Source organism: Mus caroli, chromosome 1, assembly GCF_900094665.2.
Source record: "Mus caroli chromosome 1, CAROLI_EIJ_v1.1, whole genome shotgun sequence".
Taxonomy (NCBI): Eukaryota; Metazoa; Chordata; class Mammalia; order Rodentia; family Muridae; genus Mus; species Mus caroli.
In genome coordinates this window covers 28,980,220-29,002,986 of record NC_034570.1, presented here as the reverse complement: position 1 = coordinate 29,002,986, position 22,767 = coordinate 28,980,220, and the positions used below count along the sequence as shown (strand labels likewise).

Genomic DNA, 22,767 nt, shown 5'->3' with positions numbered 1-22,767 from the left:
CTGGGGCAAGAAGGCAGCTATGAGGGCCATGGAAACAGGTAAAGATGAAGGTACAAGGTGTGGACACAACATACCAGGCCTGTTCTCAGACTGTCTTCTCTACATCAGAATGACCAATCAATATTAGTACAGCTCTGGACTGTCAATCACTCACTCACTTCTTCTTTTAATCATAAATATACTGGAATTATATTTTCCCCTCCCCCAACTCCTGCCAGATCCTCTTCAAATTTCTACCCATATAACTCGAGTTCTTCTCTTTCTCTCTCTAAAATAAAAATAGTAAAACAGTAAAAATTAAAATAAGCAGCTGGAAGGTGGTGGGGCGTGCCTTTGATCCTAGCCCCCAAGAGGTGGAGGCGGAGGCAGAGGCAGGCAGAAATCTGAATTCAAAGCTAGCCTGATCTATAGAGTGAGTTTTGGGACAGCCAAAGTTACACAAAGAAACCCTGCTTCAAAAATAAATAAATGGAAAAAGAAAAAGAAAAGAGGAAAATCATAAGATAAAAAACATTAAAACAATACGAAACACACACACATACAAAGGAGGCAGAGAGTGAAGGAGGGAAGAGAGAGATGGAGAGGGGAAAGAGGGAGGGGGAGAGAGAGAGAGAGAGATTGAGAGAGAGCTTGAGATTGATCGATCTATCTACGGAGCCTGTTTTGTGTAGACCAACTGTGTGCAGCCATGGGTCCTCCCCTAGAGTGCTGCTAATCCTCAGTAACACCGCCCAGGTAGACAGCTGATTTCCTCCTCCCAGCTGGAATCAACTGCAAATGGCTTCTTGGTTAGGGTGGAGCTTTGTGTCCATTCCCCCTTCTTCTTTGTTTTTTAATATTTATTTATTTATTTATTTATTTATTTATTTATTTATTATATGTAAGTACACTGTAGCTGTCTTCAGACACTCCAGAGAGAGCATCAGATTTCGTTACAGATGGTTGTGAGCCACCATGTGGTTGCTGGGATTTGAACTCATGACCTATGGAAGAGCAGTCGGTGCTCTTAACCGCTGAGCCATCTCACCAGCCCATTTCCCCTTCTTAATACTGCGATTTTGTCTGGTTTGAACCTGTGGGCTATCAGTAGCCCGCTTCACACAAATACAACCCCCATCCCACTTGACCTTGCCATGTTCTGGGGGTTTACGTCATTTGCCAGGAACTTCCCACTCTGGTCAAACTAGGACACCGCCCATGCAGGTTTTATGTACTACACTATACCATCTGGGTGCCAAACAAGTCTCAAATGGTTGCTGTAATCAATATAAAAACAGAGCCAATTAAAAAATAAATCAGATACGACCAGAGGCAAGGGCTAGACACCATTAGGACTTCTGAAATGGAACAGACCAGCGAGCCCTGTCCTTCTTCCGAAATTCCCTGCATCCTTCCCTTTGCATTTAAAAAGTGCCGGCCTGTTCGTCACAGAATTATCACTACATGTGAGAGAGGAACACAGATATCTACACATTTCTCCACAAAACCTTTCTGTGACACATCATACAAAGCAATAGTAGGAGGAAAGGACAGGAAGCCTTTAAAATAACTATGTGTCTGTTTTTCTGATGAAAAAAAGACAGTGTAACACAGCAAAGGTGTTTTCACATTTGAAAAGAAAAAAAGCAACTGGGGACAGAGTTAAAGCATTTGCCCTGTATGGACCATTTGTGTAGAACGTCTAGACTGCCACAGAACTGCTTTCTGTGCTCTGTGCAGGCACAAATTATCACCAAGAACTCGGAAACAGCAGGACGGGGTGCTGACTTCTGACCAGGAAATAGGTATGTAAAAAGAGAGGCCAACCTGTCTTCTGCTCAATATCCTTAAACGACTTTAAGATGCCTTCTAGTTGTCTGCTCAGTTCTGCTTTCAAGTACTCCTCTTTGACCAGCGCCGACAGGTCCTCACAGACCTCCTGGGCCTCCTTGATCTTCGGTGTCTGCTGCTCGATTTCCTGCTTCAGCCTCTGGGCTGCCTCCAGTTGTTGGTTCACGGCATCCGGCAGTGCGCCCGAGGTGAGGCCGCTGCTGAGCTTGTCATCCAGCTCAGTCAGGGTACCCGAGAGACTTCTCAGCAGGCTCTGGTATTGCGTGCTTTTGACGATAGCCTGGTCAATCCACTCGCATCTGTCCCTCAGTTGTCCTGTTAGGTTGTCCCACTTCTGGGTCACAGCTTCCAGTTGCTCGTTCACAATCCCATGTAAAGAAGGGTCTTCCCCAGGCCTGCTCAGAATGCCCTGGCCAGCCGCTGTGAACTGTTCATACTGAGATTTCCGGGTGTCGAACTCTTGCAGCAGAATCTAGGTTAACCATGGAAAATAAACAAAGGGTTGAATAATGAATTACAGAAAACATAAATTCATTCATTCATTGTATATGAGCACACTGTTGCTCTCTTCAGACACACCAGAAGAAGTCATCAGATCTCATTACAGACGGTTTTGAGTCACCATGTGATTGCTGGGAACTGAACCAGGCCCTCTGGAAGAGCAGCCAGTGCTCTTAACCACTGGGCCATCTCTCCAGCCCCAGCAAACAGACATTTAAGCATGCAAATACAGAGAAATGGCATTCACTTCTCTACTGTGTCTGGAATTCTGTTTTAATGTTTTCCTACTTTTTTGGGGACAGTGAGGTTAAACTAATTTAAAGACCCTCGGTGCTTCACAGTAAACAACTTGTTAAAAGATAACACCGTCTTCCGAACGGTAAAGAAAATGCTATTAGCTCTAGCCCAGGCAAATGCTCCTTCACGGGAGACACTGTGACTGGGCTCACGCCGCCGCTGCCATGGTTAACCTTGCCTGGATCATACTTTTCTCTTCATTACCTTACACTCCCGAGTCTACAGTGAAGGAAACGCAGCAGCGGTAACTGTTTATTACGCTCAGGTGCGTAGGCTTATACGGTTTTGTTTTTAACAGTTACAATATTTATTATACAAGTTTTAGACATAAAATCTTATTGCTCAGAATGTCAACAGAAGTGGCCCTGAGGTGCCTCCTTGTGGTGTACGCAATCTTCTACTTATATTTTATCTATTTTCTGTATTTGTTTACCTATTCATTTCAGACTCCTACGACTACAAGCAAATATTTGTCCAGACATTTCCTTTTCATCTGTTTCATCTTGGCTCTCCTTATATTATGAATTTACGAACTGGATACACAGACCTTAAACCGCTGCGTCCTGGCTACACGTCTGACGGAAACGAGATGCTCTTCCCGCTGAGGCCTCTGCTCGCCACGTAGAAACACAGCTGAAACCACCCCAGACCTCGAGCTACTGGGCCCGACTCTGGTGTGGTGGGTGTTCTCTCCCGTGTGGGCTGCCCCGATGACTAAGATTTACCTAACGTGCCTGGTCCCTCTGCTCCCTCCATCCTGTCCTTGCCTTCCGCTCAGGACTGTACTGGGCGAGTCTTACAAGTCTCCATCAGAATAAATGAGGCCTCAAAGGATAATTTATGAACAATACCAAGTGTAACCAGCATCAGCGTCACTTGGCCGATCCACTCATCCTTCGGAGACCTGTGGTCGGTTTAGTGGGCCCGCAACAACCACACGTGGAGGGAGGGTCTGCCCCACATGCTGGCTCAGGGAGACCACGCCTGGTGGCTACCTCACCGCTGCAGCTCTCTGAAACCCCTGCTTCAGACAACGAGTCCCCCAGTAAGAAGGTCGCGCTAACGTGTTTACACTGCAAACATTTGCCTTGCAGACGTCAAGGGGCCGCATCCCGGCTGTTGCTCCGGCAACACTCACCTGGACCTGCTGCTTCTGTGTGTTCAACATGTTTGGGTCAATGGACAAGGGCCCGAGCACGCTGACCATCAGCTCCTTCTCCACGAGCCACTGTTTTAACTGGGCCTCTGTGGTCTGGAACTGGGTTAGGTTATTGGAGGACTCTTCCAGCTTTTGTTGCCTGTCCACGGTTAACTGGTTGAGCTCTTGCCACTTAGTGTCTGAAAACAAGAAAAAGGACCAAGCTGCTATTTCTTTTCTTTTCTTCATTTAATATCACGATTGGAAAACTGTAACTATGTATTCAAAACAACATATAATAGATGGCATTCCTTTTGTTCCCTTTGTTAGAATGTAAACCTAGGGCCTTGGTACTAGGCAAGCATGACCCATAAGCTACATCTCTAGCTTGTTCACGTCTGGTAACCCTCCTTCCTATTAATTCTAACTTAAGAGAAGTACTTGTGTGAGATGATACATGGACTACGTGTTAGATCATGAACCCGCCATAATAAGATGCCGGTCGCTGTGAGATGCAGTCTGGAGAAATCAGCCATGATGACCTCTACTTTGTGCCTTGACCTCAGTAGGGTTGGATTGGATGGGATTGCAGGGGGAGTGAGTGGGGAGAGCAAGCCCCAGAGCATAAAACTATAGTAGTCAAAATACACCCTCTCTGCAGGGCTCTGTCTCCGAAGGCTTGCTTCCCTGCCATGCTGTGCACAGCAGCTCTCAGAATGCCTACCGCGCTCTCCTATCTCAAGGCCCAGCCATGCAATGTGGGTTTCCCTATCTGTTAGGATGCACGGTTCCTCCTAATGGTGTCCCTCCCGCCTCAAGGCCTGACGATGCCCTCCATGGTCCTGAGGTCTCTTTCCTAATAATGCTCATTCTATAGGATGATAGGCCGCAGCTTCCTTCTCGACAACCGAACCCAACCTCTGTTTCATGCCTCGCTGTAGCACTCTCCATCTAGTAATTGTGTATTAACTCATGTATAAGTAAAACAGACCTGACCCTCAGGTTCCTGTCAGCTTGCACTCTTTCTAAAAGTCCTTATATAGTTAATACATTGTGCCATATGCGTGTGCACTCACTCGTACATGGATTTACTGGGCGTTGGACCTAGGGCTTTGTGAATATCAGGCAAGTTCTTCATTACTGATCAATACTACAACCTCAAATTAAAATAAAAAAAATCCTCAATTATTTCTAGGCAAATGGCTTCCATCTTTGAATATTTACCCTCAAGCACTCTATAAAATTCACTCAGCATCAACCAACTGTTGCAAAGCTACAGCATGAAATCTCAGTGGCTCTGAGAAAGGACAAGTCTAGCCTTGTGACTGTGGCCGGACACTGACTTCTAGAAAGTTCACACTTGAGAACTGGACAGTGAAGTGGCAAAGAAAAATCACACAGAAAAAAAAAAATCCCAACCCCCTCCTTGTGTTTTAAAAGTCTGTGATTTCGTGTTGTACTGCATTCAGAACGACCAAAGGGAACATCCATTTTATTCCTCTGAACACTGATCAAGTATCTGTTCCTCTTTTTCTATTTTTTCCAAGGTTTTCCTCTTTTCCTTTTCACTGAGATGTAGCAATTCAGAATGACTTTAAAAAGGGATTTTAATTCTCTCTCTCTCTCTCTCTCTCTCTCTGTCTCTCACTTTGTGTGTGTGTGTGTGTGTGTGCACACGCACATGCATGAGCACACATATATGTTATGTGAATGGGAGTGCAGGTGCCCTTAGAGGCCAGAAGTGCTAAATTCTCCTGGGGCTGGGGTTATAGGTGGTTGGAGCTGCCCGGTTTGGGTGCTAAGAACTGAGCTCAGGTCCTCTGCAAGAGCAGTATCTACCCCTAACCACTAAGCATCCAGAATGACTCTGGACTGCCTGCGGGAACCACGAGTTGGCTTGGCCTGGCTGCCTTGAGAGGCACGAGTCACAGGTTTTTCAGGTTACAGTACGTGCCTCCTGGGGCGCAATGCGCCTTCCTGTTCTAGACAGACCAATGCCCTCCCTCAGGCAGTGAGCATTCAGGCTGCTTTGTGTTTCTCTGTGTGTTCCCTCAGGAGTCAAGGAAGCATGGAGACTTGACAGGACAATGGATCTTGGATATTAATCTTCCATACCCTGTTTAACTTGCAGACTCCATTGTAATCCTGGTAAGTACAACTGTATCGATCCTGGCAATTGTCATTATATTCTGATTCTGATAGGACAAGTCTTACTGCTCTCAATAAAATTGTCAGGCTTGTTCTGGCCCGTCCAATCCCACCCTGGTTTCATTCCTTGTGGATCTATGAGGTGACCTCAGCCTGGTAAGTAAGTACAGGCACTTACTATGGCCCTCTGACCTCGCCTGCCACGTCGCCACGGCTTTAAGACCATCTTTGATATGCTCAGTGCTGCTCTCTGCTATGGCCCACACCCAACCACGGTGCTGTATAACCACCTGGGCGGATTGTTAACACACACTGGCCTGATGCAGGAGGAGGTCTGTAGTAGGGTTTTGCAAGTTCAGATTTCTAACTAGTTCCCAGGGGATACAGCAGTCTATGTGGATGCAAAAACTTCAGACCTAGTTTGGCAGTCTTGTAATTCCCTGCCCTCCCTGCTGCCCCACCTCTTATTTCTCAGCTGCGAGCCATTTGGTTCTAAATAATTTCCTTTAGAAACGATCATTTAAAAAACATACCAGTTTCCTATTCAGATCCTTTATTAATAACTTCCTGTCCTCTAGATGGTAAGATCTGAAAGCTAAAAGCTTAGGTCTTGTCATAATCTGACCCCGGAGCACTCATCCTGTGGCAGGCGTTTATACTGAGATCAAACGTTTAATATTCTCCCCAAAGCAGCATGTGTCCATGTAAGCCACACCTGGGCACCTTCGTGTGACATCTCCTATCCCTGACATTCATTCCCAGCCCCCTGGGATCTTACCCTCAGCCAGGAAGCCTTCTTGCTCGCCTAGGTTCCACAGAGCAAACCTCTTGAGGTGCAACATTAGTTATCAGAGCATGGCGACAAGCACTGAAGCCCACCTATCGCCTCACAAACAGTAACTGCTTAGTGTGGCTGGTCTATTTCAGAGATGACATGTGTTTTAATGTGTGTGTGAACACGTGTGTGCTCACATGCATGTGCATATACACGTGGAAGCTGGAGGACAACCCTAGCTGCTGTCCCTGGAGCTGTACTGTATGCTTTTGCTTGTTTTGTTTTCATCTATGAGATGGCGTCTCTCACTGGCCTGGTACTTGCCAAGTAGGCTAGGCTGTCCAGATGGCCAAGGGTCTGTTTCTGCCTCCCCTGCACTGGGACTGCAAGCCTGTGCTGCCATGTCAATCGCTTCTGCATGGCTTCTGGGACAGAACTGTCCTGATGCTGCTAAGTTAGGCAAGCACTTTACTGAGTGAGCTGTTTCACAAGCCCCGAGAGGTTTGTGTGTTTGTCGCCTGGCACAGTATACTAAAGGACAGTCTTTAATAGGACATAGTAAGGGGCTTTTATTTAATGGCGTTCCTCTGTAGGAGAAGTTCCAATCCTATATAATCTGGGGTAGAGAAGCATCAAAAGCCCCTGTAGGGTGGAGGCTCTGTAGGAAACGCACACCCTTCAGTCCCACCTCTTCTCTCAAACATCTGACCATACTCGAAAGTAATTCTGATAGCCCTAGGAGAGTCACTGACGTAAGGGAAATCCCTCACGATGCAGGGGGATTCTTGAGTCAGATTCTGTCTGCCTCTGAACATTAGGAACACTTAAGTTGTTTCTAAGCTTACGGTGCCAAAAAAATGATGGGAAGAAGGTTTGAAATAACTACAGTGAAATAATTGAAAGTCAAGCCATTCCAAGGACCAACGGAATCCACTTCACACTGTGCATGCTGCGGCTCCTACCTAGACATACCTAAACTTACTGAAACCTCCAAATGACAGAGTAAAGTAGGAAACTTACTTTCTTAGTCTTTTTATCTCACAAACTGAAGGAAATTCTGTACCTACGAGCAGTTTATACAAAGACAGGATAGGAGGGGAGGCCCCGTATTCTTTCAACACTGGCTTGAGAGAAAGAAGAGCTGAGAGGACAGAAGCCCCAGAAGTGACCTCACAGAGGAGATGGGCGCTTGCCCTTTCCGGATGAATGAAAGAAAATCCATGAGCATAAAGCGAATGAAAGAAAATAAACACTAATGAAAACATTACTCGGTGCATAGCATTTCATTACCAACTATGAACCTTCTTCATCAAAACAGGTGAGTGACAGCTCTCAGAACAAACCCCATGATCTTGAATACTTAAAAAAAAAAAAAAGATTCTGAAATGTTTAACAGAAATCCAAAAGCACACAAGACTCCTGGATGCTTTCTGAAGAGCACTCAGTTGGCCACGAAAGCAGCCAAGCACCCGTGAGCCCGAGCGTGCGGATGGACTCACCCATCTCTGCCAGCGCCTGCTTCCAGGACGGGGCCTCGGGAGCCTCTGGGTTCTCTTCCAGAAGCTCTGACAGTTTGTCTTTTAATTCTTGCACTTTGTTTACATTTTGCTTCAGTTCTGCCTCAAATGACTAACAAGGGAAAAAAAAAACACTAATTAACTACACAAAAAATATGGCATCAAAAGAGAAAAAGCGTTTCTTCTCTGGAACTCTGGAATGACCCAGAAAGGACTCCCCCCCTCACTGCCCCCCACGTCAAATGCTGGAGTGGGCAAGGACCTGGGTTATGTAGCTGATAATTCTTATTTTTCCCCCCTTGGCCATCTTCAATTGTGAGATACAGAAACCCCACAGAGGAACACTCTATGGATGTAATGACTGCCGTCTGTAATTTCCTGCTTTCAAACGACGCTGGGCCAAGGTAAGCTGCTCTCAATGAGGCTAACTGAGAAGCAAATCAGCCCTGGTAAAGGCCTCCAGAATTTGAAACTCTACTCGAGATTCCACATGGCAGAATTCAAGTACAGGTTGGTAATTTGCCCAAATTTTTGTCATCACGGTGAGAAACTACTTTCCTAATCTTGGCAGTACAGAAGTGCTGTCCATCAAAGAGGACGGTGTTTGCCGTCCCGTTTTATAGTAGACAGGACAGACACTTGATATATTTAGTCCGTAACTAAATCTTTCCCAAAAGTTGACTAGTTAATATCGGAGATTTAAGCTGACTTAAAGTCGGCAAAGTTACTCATACCCTACCGTTTACTCCTTTTTATAATGTCAGAGGGCTGGAAAAGTGACAATTTGTTGCCCCAATGTACTGAAAGACTGATTTTAACAAAACAGTCATTATTTGATGAAGGTCCAGGGAGAAAACAGAACCAAGCTCATGGCCCCCAGGGCTGCTCTGGCTAAGTCCATTCAGTGCGCCTTCCTGCCCTGTACCCAGCCTACCTTGTTCTGCTCCACTTGCAGCTTCACAGACTCAGTGTCTGCAGGTGTAGGTGTCTGGCGCCACCTGCTGGCCGTCTTGTTCATCTTCTGTAACCACTGCATCATTGCACTGGACTCTTCCTGAGCCTTTTGCAATTTGGAGAGCTTAGTGTTCAGTTCAACTATTTTATCCTTGAGTAAGAGGCCCAGGTCTTCGTAACTGTGGCTTATGTCAGTCATGTCCTTCTTAATAGATGTTAAACCTACAAGCAGGAAGAAAAGTACACGAATGCACGCTGAGGCTTTCGGAGAGGAGCCATAGCATTAGATTGATTGATTGTACATAGCGTTTTCTTCTATTTTGTCACTGTTAAGCCTGCTACGATGAAGCACAGACTTTTTAGGATAGAAAGATGGGGTCATACTGCAAGTTAATAACAAACAACTCAGGAGCATTGTGTAACTGTAAAACATAAGAGGTAGCATGATGAGATTGTAAGCTTAAACATAACAGATTTCTTGGGTACCAAACAGCAAATGAACAGGAAGGAAATAAAACCAAGTCCCAAAGTGAAACGCCAAAGGTTCATTTATCTCAGATGGACAGTTATATCAACATATTCACGGACACGGTGACCATCTCAACTCAAGTTTACGATCTCAACAAAACTACTGCCCTCTAAAACACCAAACTCCATTAATCACTCGCCAGACAGGGTTACTAGTCACCTTTATTTGCCAAGAAATCCTGAGTATTTGTGTCTGTTCCTTCACCATTTAGTATTACTCCACCTGCAACAAAACAAAACAACAACAAAAAAACAATGAACAAACAAAACAAACAATGAAGTAACTTTAGATTGCCCTAGTACTTCTACCTATAGGTGGCATTAAACGAACCGCCACTGCTCATTCGTACAATAGTGACTCGCTGTCTTACTTTCTACTGTTCATAAATTAATCAAAAGCTGATTCCCAAATTAAACAGCTAAGATGTTTTATGCTAACGTCATCTTAATGATAAAGCTGGGGGTAAAGGTCCCCAGCACCTATGTATTAAAGAAAGCAGAGCAACTGAGAAGAAAATGTCTGCTTGGCCTAATGACTGTGTATCATCTGTGGCAGCGTACACAACATAACCACAGGGCCAATGAAGGCAGAATGATTTAAAAAGAGACGAGGGAAACGTCTGAAGGTAAAAGCCAAAACAAAAGTCTGTTTCTAAGTCCACATATGCTGACACAGAGAACACAGGGTAGGTAGTGCGTGGGCCTAGAGGACTCCTCTCCTGAATTTAGATGCCAGCTGTGCTAAGTATCAGCTGTGTGCCTGAAGAGGAATGAATGAAGCTGATGGGTACCATGGCAGCTACCCTGTGAAACGCCATGGGAACCAGACATAGCTAACCCATTACCTACCAATCAGATCCTCCTGAGTGAGTCGTAATAGCTATTTGTCCTATATTATCATAACTATCTGGGATTGGCACGTCTTCATAACCACAGTGTTAATAAAATCCAACGTTCTCATGCTAGCACCCACTGGCTGCCTATCAAAGGAGAGAGATGCCCATGCAAGAGCAACCATAGAAACATTTAAACATCTGAATTCTTCCTCCCCCCTCTCATGCATGTACGAGCGCGAGAGTGTACAAACACACACACACACACACACACACACACACACACACACGCATGCGCAGATGTATGCACAAGGCATTTTACAAGGAACAGAAAGCATCCTAGGCTCTCCAAACTAATTGTTAAACGTCAAGCAGAGAATACCAAGCAAGAGTACAGATTTTATTCCAGATATAAAGGAGATGGGAGGAACTAAGATAAATCAAAGACAATAGAATTCCTCTTCTTAAGAAAAAAAAAAAAGAGATCAACTTGACATCTCAGGCAATCTGATTAGGGCAGACATGAGGGAGCATTGTGGCATATACAATATGGGCATTGCTTGAAAAGGGAGCAACAGAGTGGAAAAAATGGCTGTTTGAGAGAAGCGCACATGGGTGTCACTCACAATGGGACAGCTGGAGGCCTGGTCAGACTAGATAAACCAGAGGACACACAATGGAGATAGGAGGGTGGCCTTCTATCTATTCCTCAACTTAAACAAAATAAAACGCCCCCGTAAATATTCCTTTCCAAAACACTATATGTGTATTAAGTTAACTTGGGAACCAGCATTTATACACAACTCTGGTCTTTGGCTGAGAAGAGCTGGGTCAGCCAGGGCTGAGGCTGAGATGTGAGCTTACTGGTGAACAGGCTGCAAAATCAAAAGCTTTGGGAACCATGTACAAACAAGCAGGCAGACAAAAGGCGAGCTTGCCTCATAGACAAGAGCCCACACCCTTGCCTCTTCTTTACCAGGAAACCAAATCTCTTTCCTTACTACATAGTATATTGAAAAGAGACATAGCTCAAAAAGAGCTTCACTATCTCCCCTTAAATAAATAGACATTTTGCCTGACAGATTAGGGGGGGGGGGTGTATGTGTGTATATACATATTCCTATGCTTGTGGCTGCACATGTACAGGTGTGTGCTATGCATGTGTCTGCTCCTGCACGTGGTGGCCCATCCTGGATGCTTGCTATCTTCCAAAATCAGTTTTCACTTTACTTTCTGAGGTATGGCCCCTCACCAAACCAGAGGGTCAAGGATTTGGTGAGTCCAGCTCGCCAGCCCACTTGGAGGAGTTCCTGTCTCTGCCTCCTGAGGGCTGTGGTTACAGCTAGGGCACCATGCTCAGTCGTGTGGGTCCCGGAGATTCAGACGCCCATCCTTATGCCTGCACACATGGATCTGCAGAGTCATCTCCCCAATTCCGTGACAGATTTCAGTGTGCCTTTAAAAGTCACCTGCCTGACCTCTTTTACTTTGTATTCTTGAGGTGATCTTTTTTTTTTTTAATTTAATTAATTTCAAATACACAAAAGGACCGTGGGAGATCAAATTCTTACAGATTAGTCATGAAAACAAAGCGCATACCTGATTTGGCTGCGGCTATGGCCTTTGCAGGGCTGATCAATGCACTCAGCAGGTTACATAGTGAGACACCACTGTTGTTTGCTTTGTGAATTTCTGGTGCTTTCAGATTCCACTTTTCTTGTAATTTCTTTAAACACAAAAACACATTATATTTCAGTCTTCCCAGTATCTTCAAAGTTGTACATTACAATTGAACTTCTTAAGCATATTTTAAAGCAACAATGACTGCGGGCCCAGGTGACTGTTAACACTGTTGGCAGAGAACAGGCAAAGCCCATTCTGTGTTCTGCCCCCAGCCACAGTGGGAGGCAGGCTGTGTCCTGGCGCCACGGGAACGTTCTAGAGTAACTGTCAACTGTAAGTCTGTAGGGCTATCCCAGGTGCGGCTACATCATAAGTAACAGGACAATAAAAACAAGACACGGGTGTACAAAATTCCACCTCACGTCGAGTTGAACTCCCGACATTTCAAGGAAGTCTTAGAGCTACACGATTTCACTGAGAAAATCTGACACAATCAGCCATAGGGTTTATGACTTAAGTCAGACAACAAAATACTTATACACTACTCATGCAAGAGATTCAAATAACTTGTCTTCCAGTACTGGTTAGACCTTGCACATGAAGACAAGGGTCTCTTTCTTACTGCTTGGAGAGAAGGTATAAAAAAATGGAAATTAAATTGAAATTTGATAAAGAAGGAAACTTCAATATTAGGGGGACTAAGGATGCACTATACATATTTTTTTATATAAATTGAGTTAACAAAAAGATTATGTAATTCCTTGATTATGTAATTTCCACAGATCCTATTGGGCATTTGTGAGACCAGTTTGCTTGATTTTAGACTAAAGGACCGCATGCTTAATTACTAACACAGGCAAGCAGAAGTTAGTATTAGGTCTGATGAGCCACCTTGGTTTCTTCCAGAGATTTTCTCAAGTCCTCTGCGCCAAGAGAAGGCTTCACAACGGGAACCTGCTTGGTTGTCTCTTTTATCCATGTTTTCAGTGACTGAGCGAGGGTTTGAAAAGCACTCAGCTGCTCCTGACAAGAACTTAGAGCGTCTTTCCTAATGAACAAAAAGGAACCAGAAGTCAAGCTGCAAAGCCAGATGCTTCAAAAGGCCGACTGTTAACCAGCGGTCAATACTCCCGAATCCGGCTCAACTTTAGCAACCATTTTCAATGCACCGCGCAGCTCTTGGGTACCAGGCTGATGTGTTCTTATGTGGTGAATGAAATCAGCTAAGTACCTACTTGTTGATTCCTGAAGCAAAGCTCATAGAGAGGGAACAGTCAAGAAATATGTAACTCTCACACAACAGTACTCTCTAATACTACATAAACTCTAACGACTTTGGCAGGTCTGTTTTCTACAATGTTCAGTGCCAGCAGGCAAAGAGCCAGAAAACACATGTATACACTGCTGACTGAGGAGAACACGGGTCATGTTAAAGGATGTCTTAACTTGGCACTTTGGAAAGATGACATTTCCACCTCTCCAAAGAGATGTAGTCCAGTGACTGGAGTTTTAACAGGTGCTTACTCACCCCAACACATAAGAAGCTCCCATGTAAACCCCACGGGCCTTTCTATATGGCAAGCATAGGCCCTATGGAGACCGTTACACTTGACGTGTGAATGGCTTCTGTGTGCACCTGACCTATGTGCTGGAAATAAGGATGTATTTCAGCTGGACAAACTACTGGTGACCACATGGTGTTAATGATTTAATAGTCTACCCATTACCTGGATTTAAAATTGGAATGGACAACCTAGATTATGTAAGACAGCCAAGAACACGTCTTCTGAGGTGGGTTCAGAAAGAGAACCCAGAAGTTTTAGGTAGAGCCGGGCGTGGTGGCACACGCCTTTAATCCCAGCACTCGGGAGGCAGAGGCAGGCAGATTTCTGAGTTCGAGGCCAGCCTGGTCTACAAAGTGAGTTCCAGGACAGCCAGAGCTATAAAGAGAAACCCTGTCTCGAAAAACCAAAAAAAAAAAAAAAAAAAAAAGAAGTTTTAGGTAGAGAATTCTAAGGAAGTATAACTAGATGAGAGATAAATGACCATGCTAAAACATCTTTTGGGGGCTCTTTCATTCATAAAAATCAGATGTGTGTTCTAAACATGATACGGAAAAATATGAAGGCACAGAATAGAATCACATTGAGTCAAAGGTCAGAACTGGGCCACTGCCTTATTCTTTGGGGCTCACTCACTAATTGAAGAAGTAAGTGGTCATATTTTTTTAAATTTTATTTATATGAGCCCACTGTTGCTGTCTTCAGACACACCAGAAGAGCCATCATGTGGTTGCTGGGAATTGAACTCAGGATCTCGGAGTTCATCTTACCAGCACCATCATGCTCACAGGATGTTCCCACTTTTACATAAGTAGCGTTTTCCGTTTCCCACCTTGGCATTTTAGCCAATAGTAAACTAATGTTTTTGTTATTGTGTTTTGCTTTTAAAGATGGTCTTACTTCAGACCAGAGTAGGGCCTCAAACTCTCTGTAATCCCCTTTCAGCCTCCTAACTATATTTAATGCACAGATCCACCAACAGTCTGAGACTCCACCTCAGTCATAGGCTTACATATATATATATAGGCAACCCAGCTGCTGAGTACCAGAGTGGGATAAAACACATTGTCTTAGAGAGGGACTTACTTTTCTTGGATAGTATCTTCCATTTCTTTGAATTTCTTTGACAAGTTATTAGTTTTCTCAAACACCAGAGCTTTGTCCCCTGGTAAGCCATGGCTGGATATCTCTTTCAGGAGGCTGTGCAAAGCTTCGAGATCTTTCCTGTGTTCTAAGAATTTAGCAGTTGATTCCTGCAAAGCATTGACATCAGTCAGTATAAACATTGCCAGATCTTAGAACCACAAACCCACCAGCATGTTCTGCATGCAAGGAGAACAGCTCAGGCATCTACTACCTGGCACTTCACAGACTGTGAATGTACAGCAGGGTACGGGGACTTTACTCTGTGCTTTTGTTATCTCTGTGGATTGAGCATGTTCAAGGATAGTTGTAACAGCTATGACACATGTGGTAAATGGTTTGTTTCTATTCAGCAGGGAAATGATTCACAGAGAGACAAATAACAGCAGCTAAGATTGTTGATAAAATGCACAAGCTTGTCTTAACCAGTCCACACTCTTGGCAGTGTACCCACTGAGGAATACACACCTGCATATGCTGAGACAGCTCCGGAACATCCTTTCCTGGCATGTCCACCTCGGTGAGCGCCTGGCTCTGTGTCTCTAGAAACGTCTGGAGCTTTTCTGAGAGCTTCTCAAACTGCTCTACTTTGGCCTTTAGCTCCACCATCTTGGCAAGCTTTTCCTTGTGTTTCTGACTTGCTTCGGAAAAGCGAGCAGACAGGTCCTTCATTTTCGCTTGCAGTGAGGAAGCCGTGGACGGGTCTGTCGTCTCTATAAATGTCTTCACCTTTTCGTTCATGGCATTTATGCTGCTTTGACGACCCGTAATATCCTGCTCCAGCATCTGAAATACAGCAATTGCGGCATATGTTTCCTAATGACGATTACAAATAAAGCCGCTGAGTTTTGATTCTTCACAGCAACGTAAGCTTGGACAACCCATGACTGAAATGGTTAACAGTTGGAAATAAGTGACATGTGTGGTTTTCCTCTCAAGGCAGCCAATCCCAAAGCTCTTCATGGGAGTGTGGAGAACAGCTGGATAGCTGTTGAAAAGGGCAGGGGCTGATTGCCACCCGGCAACCCATTGGGATCTAAGACAGCCTGGGGATTAGCCATGCTCTTAATTTTTAAAAGACTTGGCAACAGCAAGATTGATCTGATGGACCCCATGAGCAGCTGCCCGAAGCAGTGATAAACAAGGTTAGATACAATGTAGCTTTAAACTCTCCTTAGTGAATAATGACAAGTTTATAAAGCCCTTTTCAGGCACTGTCAAAAAATTTACATATTCATCTGTCCAAGCACTGCTGGCTTGGACAGCACTGCTGTCCAAGCACTGCTGTATTCAGAAGCTGCCGTCTTTGTCTCTAAGACTACCTATTCCTGAAGATAAACAGCTTGCTATCAAGTGCAAGCGGAACTGTCCCCTTTAGCAAAGGTCACTCACGGTGTCTTTACTGATGAGATCCTGGAGCGCTGTGGAGTTTAGTGGCACTTGACCTGGCTTGACCAGGGAGCTTTCCACACTTCCCATCCAGTCCAGCATCTCATCCAAAGCGTCCTGCACACTCAGGGAGCGGGTCAGAGTGATCTGAAGCTTTTCGTTCCGTTCGTTCACACACTTGGACAGATCATCGTATCTCCCGACAATGTCATCTGCTCCACACAGACAGGGGAACAGGAAGCACAGAGTTCTACTTGCCCAGTTCTTTTTTCAAATGCACTTTACAATGAACAAATTCAGTCTCCACAGAACAAAGCATAGATGATACATTTCCAATGAATAATTAGGGCAGGTATAACGTTTATATAAAGACAGGAATTGGGTGGATAATAAAATAGTTTTTAAAAAAAATTCACGGGCCTGTCATTTGCATCGGTAAAGATTTTTAGATGCATACACATTTGGAGTGCCCCAGAGAGATGAAAGAAAGGTCTAAATGGTGGGTCACTGCAGTCACTACTGTGTCTCAGCCTGATCTGTCAACACTTATTGTTAACTGCCAGGGGTGGGGAGTGACAGTCTCAGAGACAATTCGGTCACATGACAGTCACGGTCAGCTTCTGTCATAATCAGAGAGAGACCTCCAATGCACAGTAGTAAGAAGATGCAAATGTACCAGGGAAACAGGGTGGTAACAGCACAGATCCACTAAAGCTATGGTCAGGACTTACTTACGCGCTCACTAGTAGACAAAAGGGGAAAATGAGTTTGACAGAACCATCTAACTCCTGTGATATGACTTTACTTCCAATGCTAAAGATTTAAGATGAAAAAAACAAACAAAACCCCCCACGCCATGTCTAAAGACTGCTGCTATTACATTTCTGCCTCTCTCTGGAAGACGATTTGATTTCTATCATGATTTTTTTTTATAAAACCTTTTATTATACAAAGACTCAGAAAAGCACACGAGTTATTTCTGAAGGTTGAGCGGAACACAACGTGGAGCACAACCCTAGTAGTTACAACTCCTTACTCGAGTCCCCTTAGAGGCTTGTGCTTGGTCTGTGCCCCATGACTCGACAGCAAAATGACTGAAGCTGTTGCTTAACAGTGTCTCACTGAACTGGAAAGCTCATGTGACCGAGACAGTCATGGCCCTTTGGCTACATACAACGACACCCACGAGAAAGCCGCACGGAGAGAGGGCCTGCTTTTCATATGCACCAGGAGACTACAAGCAGAGGAAGCAAGGCTCAGCTTCAGGTATGACCCCTAACTCATGTATTATATGACGAGAGTTATTGGTGACCTGTTTCACCATGACATAGGTTTACCATGCCAAAACAAGAAACCATTTTCACGTTGACTTTCCACACTATACCCATGTATTTAGTTAGGTCTAAGGCCTAACATGGTGGTATTTGAAGATGAGGGGTTTGGAATCATGGGGGGTGTGAGTGTGTGTGTGTGTGTGTTTTGATCAGTTCCTTGTATAAAATTTTAATCATTTGAAATAAAAATTATTAGAAAAATCTCTGTTGTAGTATTTGTCTCTTGGCCCCAGTTCCTAACGCAGAGTTCTTAAATGTTTTAGCAATTCCTTCATCAGTTCAAGGCTAGCCTGGGATACATGCAAGCTCTTGTTGTTTTTATTTATTTTTTAAATCAACAAACAATCCAAATATGCATTTTTAGAAGTTATTGTTTTTCTTAGAAATAAACACAAGATCTTATGGAAATGCCTCTGTATCCTACATCGTTTCACACACTCCTACCCAATGCTGCCAGAGAGAAGCTTTACGTCATTGCTGTAACCTATGAAATAACGAACATTTAACAGCAGGAAAGGCCAAGTGTGGCAGCTCATGCCTGAAGTCTAGCTTTCAGAGGCTAAGGATTGCCGTGAGTTCAAGGCCAGCAGGGAGTCCACAGTTACTCTCAGGCCAACTGGGCTAATGAGCAAGACCTCATCTTAAAAGTGATGAAAAAACAAAGAGGAAAAAAAGAGAAAACATCAAAAGGCCAGAAACACAATGAGGACAGTCTTTCTCCTCCACATCTCCAGGCTCAGGCTCCTGCTCGGGTGGTGGCTTCCCATGTGGGCTTTAAGACGACATGTCAAAACAGAAGAAAAAAACCTTAAGGGCCAGCACTCACACACTCTTCATATTTCTTAAAATTTATAGTTTTGTGCTTTATAATTACATATTATGTGATAAAATGCACATGTAATTTATAAATACATGTGCCTTGAAATTACTTATTGATCATGGTCACGATCAAGAATGTTTGTGTGTCTCTAAGAATGAAGAAGCGTTACGGAGTGGCTTTCTATTCACAGAAGGTTTCTACTGAGATTTTAACTCGGCTCTATTTGGGGGAACCATAAGAACAGTCACCTAGAAGATGTTTTTAATTTCATACACACAGGCAGAGATCATGAATCAAACAACTTACATCTGTGAACACGTCCTCCTTATCTATAAGACACCCCTATTTAACCCTGAGACAGGAAACAAGAGCTAAGACCTTAAGCTAAGACCTCACCAAGCGTCTTCTGGATGTCATTCTTGGCAGGAAGCAGCGAGCCCTTGGCATCCAAGAGTACCTCTGCGGTTTTCTTCAGCTTCTCTACAGCAACCTGCTGACTTGATATCTGTCCTTGCAAAGCCTGTGGGGTTAAGTGGTTTTCAATTAGATTCGGGACTACATGAAAATGATAATCTAAATTGGATAGAATAAACTATTTAATACATGGACTTTCATTGTCAAGTTTATTCCAGACTTCAGGGAAAGCAAGGCGAACATGTTAATCAACCAATCCAGACGGTGAACCACGGCACACAATGAGGTGTTCTTAGCAATCTTCCACTTTCAACTTCTAACCTCATTACTCCATGTTTTACCCTAATTTCTACTTTGATGCTTTGTACAATACCCCTACTCCCAGATCCTGAATCTCAGCAGCAGCAGCAACAAAACTAAGACACAGAGAAACCCTAGGACTGTTTCTGATTCTAGGTCCTTGATTTCATGTTGTATCATCTGAATTTGTGTAATTTAGTATGTTATTGAGCATCTAAAAATTCAAAAAGTGTTGCTATATTCTTGGATAAAACAGCTACAAAGCTTACAGGAAGGGCTGCATTCTACAGGGAAGAGGAGATTCTGGAGGAAGATCAGTGGGAAAGTGAGAGCCAGCAGTAAGGGTGCTGGGCCCTGAATAAACTGTGGAAATGAAAAAGCAGAATTTCTCCATAGGGTAAACAGAAGGCAAAGAAATAGCCTGGGGAGAAGGAGAGAGGAAGGGGAGAAGGAGAGAGGAGGGGGACTGGAGGAGGAGGGGGCAGAGACTAGGAGGAAAGAATACATAGGTATGCGAAGGCCTCGAATGGTAGGCTTAGGGCTTGACATTTTTTCTGGTAGTGATGGGGAATTACCAAAGGCTTTGAAGAAAGTGCTAAGTAAGGGCATATAGCAATGCAGGGAAAACCAGAAGAAATGAACCAAGAAGCAACGTGCTTAACTGAGCATAACTTAAGTGAGAACAAGGCAGCTGGGACTTTACCAAAGACTGAGGCCATTTCTTGTACTCAGATTGCCTGGACCACAAAGTACAGTATAGTACAGGGCTGGAAAGAGTCATATGTCTTGGTCATATTATCTAAAGCCATAATATCTAACACAGGATGCAAGATATTACAAATACAACTGTATTTTATAAGAAAAAGCAAATGAAGCAAAATGTTTAATTCCCCAGCTGCGTTAGCCACACTTCCGCAGTGACTATGACTAGGCTGTTGGACGGAGCCCATGAAAGAATGGCCAGTCATCATGGAGGACAGGAACCCAGGGTGTGAAGGGAGGAGAGGGGAGACACAGGCTGGGTTCTGTTCAGCTCAGGTTAACTACTAAAGTCTATAAACTCGGGTGAGATCACATTTCAGAGAGGAGAAGAACTTCGTCTTGGAGTCTGTGACCTCAGAACAGCATACAGGAAGAAAGAAGCAAGCTGGCAACACACTGGACTGGGACTATACAAATGGTGCCAAGAAGAGAGCATTGCTGAGGTAAGAGGAACCACCACAGTGGGTGGCGCACCAGCACCAGAAGAGGAAAAGCAGAAGGGACAGAAGATGTTCACAGTGTTCTGATGGGGAGACAGGAATAATGTGGCCAAAGAAGTAAAAAGAGCCCAGAAGAATTCTATAAGCAAAGCTGAAAGAGGGGGAGAAAGGAGACACGAATTTGTGTGAGAGGTGACTCACACTGATAATACAACCAAGGGTAACAAGATCTGGAGAGAGGTTCCTACAGATCTCTAGATGAACAGATGCAGGTCTACACAGGGAGCGAGGTAAGAAGAGGATACCCCAGATGGCTCTCTGCCCATGTAGGTTGTCTAGCTGCAGGGGATCCACAATGGCTTCAGGTTCACAGAGGTACCACAGCTTTCCTCTATGCACTCATATCTCAAAGACTCAAAATGTCAGGGAGCTGGGGAGATGGCTCAGTGGAGAAAGTGCATGCTACAAGCATGAAGAACAGAGGGTCCCCAGAGCACACGTTAAGACTGAGTGAATATGATAACACTTCCGTGGTCCTAGCATTTGCAGAGCCTAACCCTAACCTCAACCCTAACCCTAGCCTTGGTCTCCTTGGCTACAGCAATAAGCTCCTATTCAGTGCATGAAAGCTTCCTGACTTTGCACCATCCTGAAGACCACTGCAAGCGTCAAAGGTGCCCCCATCATCAGACAGTGTGATTTAGAGCTGGTTTCAAATCCAGGCCTCTACAATGGGCTGAGATGCCCATCTTCTGTTGTTAGGAGGCTAAAGCCTGAGCCTCTGCCTTCCAGTTCTAGGACTGTAGGTGAGTGCCACCATTTCCAGCAGCTCCACTTTCCACCTTGAACAATTTAATAAAAAGAAAAAAAGGGGCTGGAGAGATGGCTCAGTGGTTAAGAGCACTGACTGCTCTTTTAAAGTCCTAAGTTCAAATCCCAGCAACCACATGGTGGCTCACAATCATCCATAATGAGATCTGACATCCTCTTCTGGTGTGTCTAAAGACAGCTACATATAATAATAAATCTAAAAAAAAAAAAAAAAAAAAAAGGAAGGAAGGAAGGAAGGAAGGAAGGAAGGAAGGAAAAAAAAGAATCTAAAGATCATGGTGGTTTGGATGAAAACAGTCCCCACAGGCCCACAGGGAGTGGCACTACTAGGACTAGGACGTGTGGCCATGTTGGAGTAGGTAGGGTCTTACTGGAGGAGATGTGTCACCAGGGGGTGGGCTTGGAAGTTTCAGAAGCTCAAGCCAGGCCCAGTATCACACTCTCTTCCTGCTGCCTTCAGATCTGATCCAGATGTAGAACTCTCAGCTCCTTCTTCAGCACCATTGTCTCACCAGGGGGTGGGCTTGGAAGTTTCAGAAGCTCAAGCCAGGCCCAGTATCACACTCTCTTCCTGCTGCCTTCAGATCTGATCCAGATGTAGAACTCTCAGCTCCTTCTCCAGCACCATTGTCTACCTGCATGCCAGCACTTCTTGCCACGACAGTAATAGATTAAACCTCTGAACTACAAGCCAGCCCTTTCCTTTATAAGAGTTGCTGTGGTCACAGTGTCTCTTATCAGCAATAGAAACCCTAAGACAAAGACTACCTAATTTTCACAAAAGTTTAACCTTACTACATACAAAGATCATTTCCAAGGGTGCCATTAATCTGAGATTTATTCTTCCGTTACACAATGGCCATTCTGCGCCTTTGCATCAAGAACTCTTTGCAGCACTTACCAAGTAAGCATTTCTATTCCAATATCCATCCCTGTATCCATTTATTTAAGCTACAGGGTTCATAGAGGTTTTCCTCTATTTTTTGCTCTACTTCCTAAAACTTCATGTGCAGCATATTTGCATAGATCAAACACAAAATGTTCAATTTTATTTCCCTATAGCTAAAATATTTTATCTCCTAATTAAATATTAGTCGATCTTAATAACTATTTTAAACTACTGGCATTTCTCAGCAAAATCAGGGCCTTAGATATCATGGTCCCTCCTCTGACATCTTCACACATTCTGGCCTTAATATGTACCTAAGGGGAAGTAAACAATTAAGACAGGTCTGCACTTAGACATGAGGAAGAGGAAAAGGAAACAAAAGCCAATAAATTAGTAATATTCTCCCCTTCTACTGTCCTTGGCTCTTGACCCTTCTACAGCCCCGAAGAGAACTAAGACAGCCCTTTCTGCCTCCACAGGGCAGGGATGTGGATAGATGTCTTGGAGACATCTGTGCCTTTCCTTTAGTCCACAAGGCCACTGAAACAATGGGCCCCCAGGAATTGGAATCTCCCCAGAAATCTCATGCTGAGAGAAGGGAAAGGCTAGGTTCTAGTGCCAGCCAAGGGGTAAGCTTGTCTTTTAGAAGGATATGTCATACAGTTCCCACAATCTGTCAGAGCACCTTGTCTGAGTGAGTCTGAAGCTAAGACAGGGATGGGCCAGCGATGAGCGAGAC

At 44.3% G+C, this 22,767-nt stretch overlaps 1 protein-coding gene across 4 annotated transcripts in view; it reads right to left on the bottom strand.

Annotated features, from left to right (window-relative positions):
* Dst (dystonin) overlaps nucleotides 1–22,767 on the bottom strand; it is a 398,187-nt gene that overhangs the window by 85,477 nt on the left and 289,943 nt on the right. For all 4 annotated transcript variants that reach the window (XM_029481652.1, XM_021175158.2, XM_029481658.1 and 1 more), the window contains 11 exons: nucleotides 18,789–18,912; nucleotides 16,242–16,450; nucleotides 15,318–15,635; nucleotides 14,793–14,959; nucleotides 13,036–13,192; nucleotides 12,121–12,247; nucleotides 9,849–9,911; nucleotides 9,141–9,382; nucleotides 8,189–8,318; nucleotides 3,767–3,966; nucleotides 1,807–2,302 (listed from right to left, as the gene is read on the bottom strand). In XM_029481652.1, the coding sequence (XP_029337512.1) occupies nucleotides 1,807–2,302; nucleotides 3,767–3,966; nucleotides 8,189–8,318; nucleotides 9,141–9,382; nucleotides 9,849–9,911; nucleotides 12,121–12,247; nucleotides 13,036–13,192; nucleotides 14,793–14,959; nucleotides 15,318–15,635; nucleotides 16,242–16,450; nucleotides 18,789–18,912 (2,233 nt within the window). The remainder of the gene's footprint in view (nucleotides 1–1,806; nucleotides 2,303–3,766; nucleotides 3,967–8,188; nucleotides 8,319–9,140; nucleotides 9,383–9,848; nucleotides 9,912–12,120; nucleotides 12,248–13,035; nucleotides 13,193–14,792; nucleotides 14,960–15,317; nucleotides 15,636–16,241; nucleotides 16,451–18,788; nucleotides 18,913–22,767) is intronic.